Genomic DNA, 2,805 nt, shown 5'->3' with positions numbered 1-2,805 from the left:
TGTAGGGAGCATTTGGGACACAAATGGTATTGCTTCGGTAATCATCTTGCTTCATAGCCCATAGCAAGGAAACTGCCAATTTTGTCCACCTTACATTGTTGTATTTATTGTAGTAGTAAATAGTGGACCCACCTGAGATCGTATAGTGCCTAATGCAGTGGGGCTTCATACTTACAGCCCTTGTTCTGTAGAATTTATGGGGGTTTTTTAGAGAAGGCAAAGATTAGGACTAGTGGCTGAGCTGAAACAACTTGCCCAAGATCACACAAGGGGGGCAGTATGTGTGGGAGTGAGCGGACTTTTGTGCCTGGGCTTGTAAATGTTATTGATCATTTTCCAATATTGATTTCAAGTAAAATGTGTGGACTACAAAATAGCAATAATGATCTAGTTTTTAAATGTAATGCCCAGAAAGTGAGACAAAGGGTTAGAAGTGAGGAGAGAGCTTTTGCTTCTTTAACTGTAGTCATGTTTCCAGCACTTTGAACTTTTTATTTTTGATGTGATCTTCCTGTTTCTTGAGGTAAAACCAGACAGAAAGAACAAATGAGCTAATTAAGGCTCATGAACCTTTCCTTAGTTTAAAGCAGCCTATATGTGACTTAATGGGTGAAGTTCCTTTAAAAACAAAGAGGTATTTTTCTGTGTACAAAAGATGCTAGGCTACTTTGGCTGACTTCATATTGAGGTTGCAGGAAAAGAGGCATACAACTAGTCTACCACTTTCCCATGATGAAGTCATTATAAATCCCACTACCTCATAAGGGAAGGTCAGTGGGTTCACTTTCAGACACTCTTATGCATTATTGTCTACAAGAACTACACATTCTTGATGTCATACAAATGCTCTCGGCTTCCTTTTAATTTTCTTTGTTGTCTCTTATTGCCTTGTAGTGGAAAACTTACAATCCATATTTTTCACAAGTTGAAATTTGGTTCCGATTTGTATTTGTGGTTCTTACTTTCATAGTCACAGTGAGTACTGTCTTACTTTTTTGGGTGGTTGGGTCAAGATTGTGTATTCCATCTCTCCCTTAGGACTGCATTTGGTGGTGTAACTCCGGACATTAGCAACACATAGTATTGTGCATGTGCAAGACAAATTTTAAAGACTTAACAGAGTTTTGTGCCTTTGTCATTTTTTTGCAAGGAGTTCAATGGCTTAATTCTATGTGAATGATAAAGTTCAGATATATTCCTGTTTGTTTAAGTAGGGGCAAGAAAGCATTAGAAATGAATGGTTAAAGCATATTTTTTTTCTTACTGTGTTTGTATAACATAGAATGGCAGAGAGAATTTGGCTCAAACCCCTGTTTCCTCTCCTCACTTCCCTGTCAGCCTCCCTCCTCCTCCCCCTCCTCTTCCCTTTTGGGCTGAGGCCGAGGACAAAAAACCCCCGAAAACATCAGGTAGACTAAAGAATTTTGGAGATAATGGAAAAAAATCATTGGGTTATAATAAATCCATAAGTAACTTCAAATGTAGCTTGTGTTTGCTTAGGTACTTAGTAAAATACAGTGAAAATGTGTGCATGGCATGCAGGTAGCAGTGACTGTGGTATATAATCAGATCTGTCACTGATAGTCATAGAATCATAGAAAGTTAGGGTTGGAAGGGACCTCAGGAGGTTCATCCAGTCCAATCCCCTGCTCAAAGCAGGATCACTCCCAACTAGATCATCCCAGCCAAAGCTTTGTCTAGCCGGGTTTTGAAAACCTCCAAGGAACAAGTTTCCACCACCTCTCTGGGTAACCTGTTCCCAGTGCTTTACTAACCTCCTAGTGAGAAAATTCTTCCTGATATCTAACCTAAACTTCCCTTGCTCCAATGTGAGACCATTGTTCCTTGTTCTGTCATCTGCCACCACTGATAACAGTCTGGCTCCATCCTCTTTCGAACCTCCCTTCAGATAGTTGAAGGCTGCTATTAAGGCTGCTATCATAGAGCATAGTTGGTGGACTAACATGAGCAGATATCAATATGTGCCAGTAAGACCAAATGGAAATTTGACAGCACCATGCATGTTTTGTTGCCTTGCACAGTTAGCAGCTGGTTTCCATTTTAGACTACCTGAGAAGTTAAGTGACTTGTTCACGATCATAAAATGAATGGAACTAGAAATGAAACTTTGAGCATCTGAATTCGTGTCATAGTCTACCCATTAGAGCACATCCCTGTTAGGTGATGTTGTTAATAATACTAAAAAATCTGCTACCTCTGTTAAGGTTACAGCATGGTCTTTGTCAATTTAATTTTAAATTTGTGTTTCAGTGCCTGTTTGCACATTCCCTCCGGAAATTCTCCATGAGAGACTGGGGAATTGAACAGAAATGGATGTCCATCCTCCTACCCCTGTTACTGCTTTACAATGGTATTTTAAAATATGCTCTTTTTTACAGGGTCTCATAAAAATGAACTTGGCCCATTAAACTACATGTAACTGCTTATAAGAATTCAGTCGAGTACTCATTAACGGAGTTGAAAAATATTGAAAGAAGGTTGTTGTTTATACAAATCAGACTCAAAGGGATAATCAGAAAGAAATGAAAACCATCTACTGGTCTTTCAAACAAATCTTGTTTTCTGTTTAGCATTCTGAATTAGACAAGTAGTTATATCTATATTGGATTTTAAATGTAATGTTTCAGTGTGCAGTTTAATTTAAGCCCTTTCATTTAAGTGACTCTTTAGAGGTGCTGAAATAGCAGTTTCATCTTTATTAAACGTGAAGACTGTTTTCAGATTCTAATTTGTTAACCCAAGCCAAATGCTAGAGATTGCTAACAAGTATCAAAATAGTATCTG

General features: G+C 38.4%; 1 protein-coding gene across 1 annotated transcript in view; it reads left to right on the top strand.

Annotated features, from left to right (window-relative positions):
* LOC102376764 (transmembrane protein 181-like) overlaps positions 1-2,409 on the top strand; it is a 29,527-nt gene extending 27,118 nt beyond the window's left edge. The window contains exons 7-8 of the mRNA XM_006038791.3: positions 895-975; positions 2,272-2,409. Coding sequence (XP_006038853.1) covers positions 895-975; positions 2,272-2,409 — 219 coding nt within the window. The remainder of the gene's footprint in view (positions 1-894; positions 976-2,271) is intronic.
* Positions 2,410-2,805: the final 396 nt, after the last annotated feature.

The sequence above is a fragment of the Alligator sinensis genome, unplaced genomic scaffold (assembly GCF_000455745.1).
Source record: "Alligator sinensis unplaced genomic scaffold, ASM45574v1 scaffold1356_1, whole genome shotgun sequence".
Taxonomy (NCBI): domain Eukaryota; kingdom Metazoa; phylum Chordata; order Crocodylia; family Alligatoridae; genus Alligator; species Alligator sinensis.
This window is presented reverse-complemented; position numbering and strand designations above follow the sequence as displayed.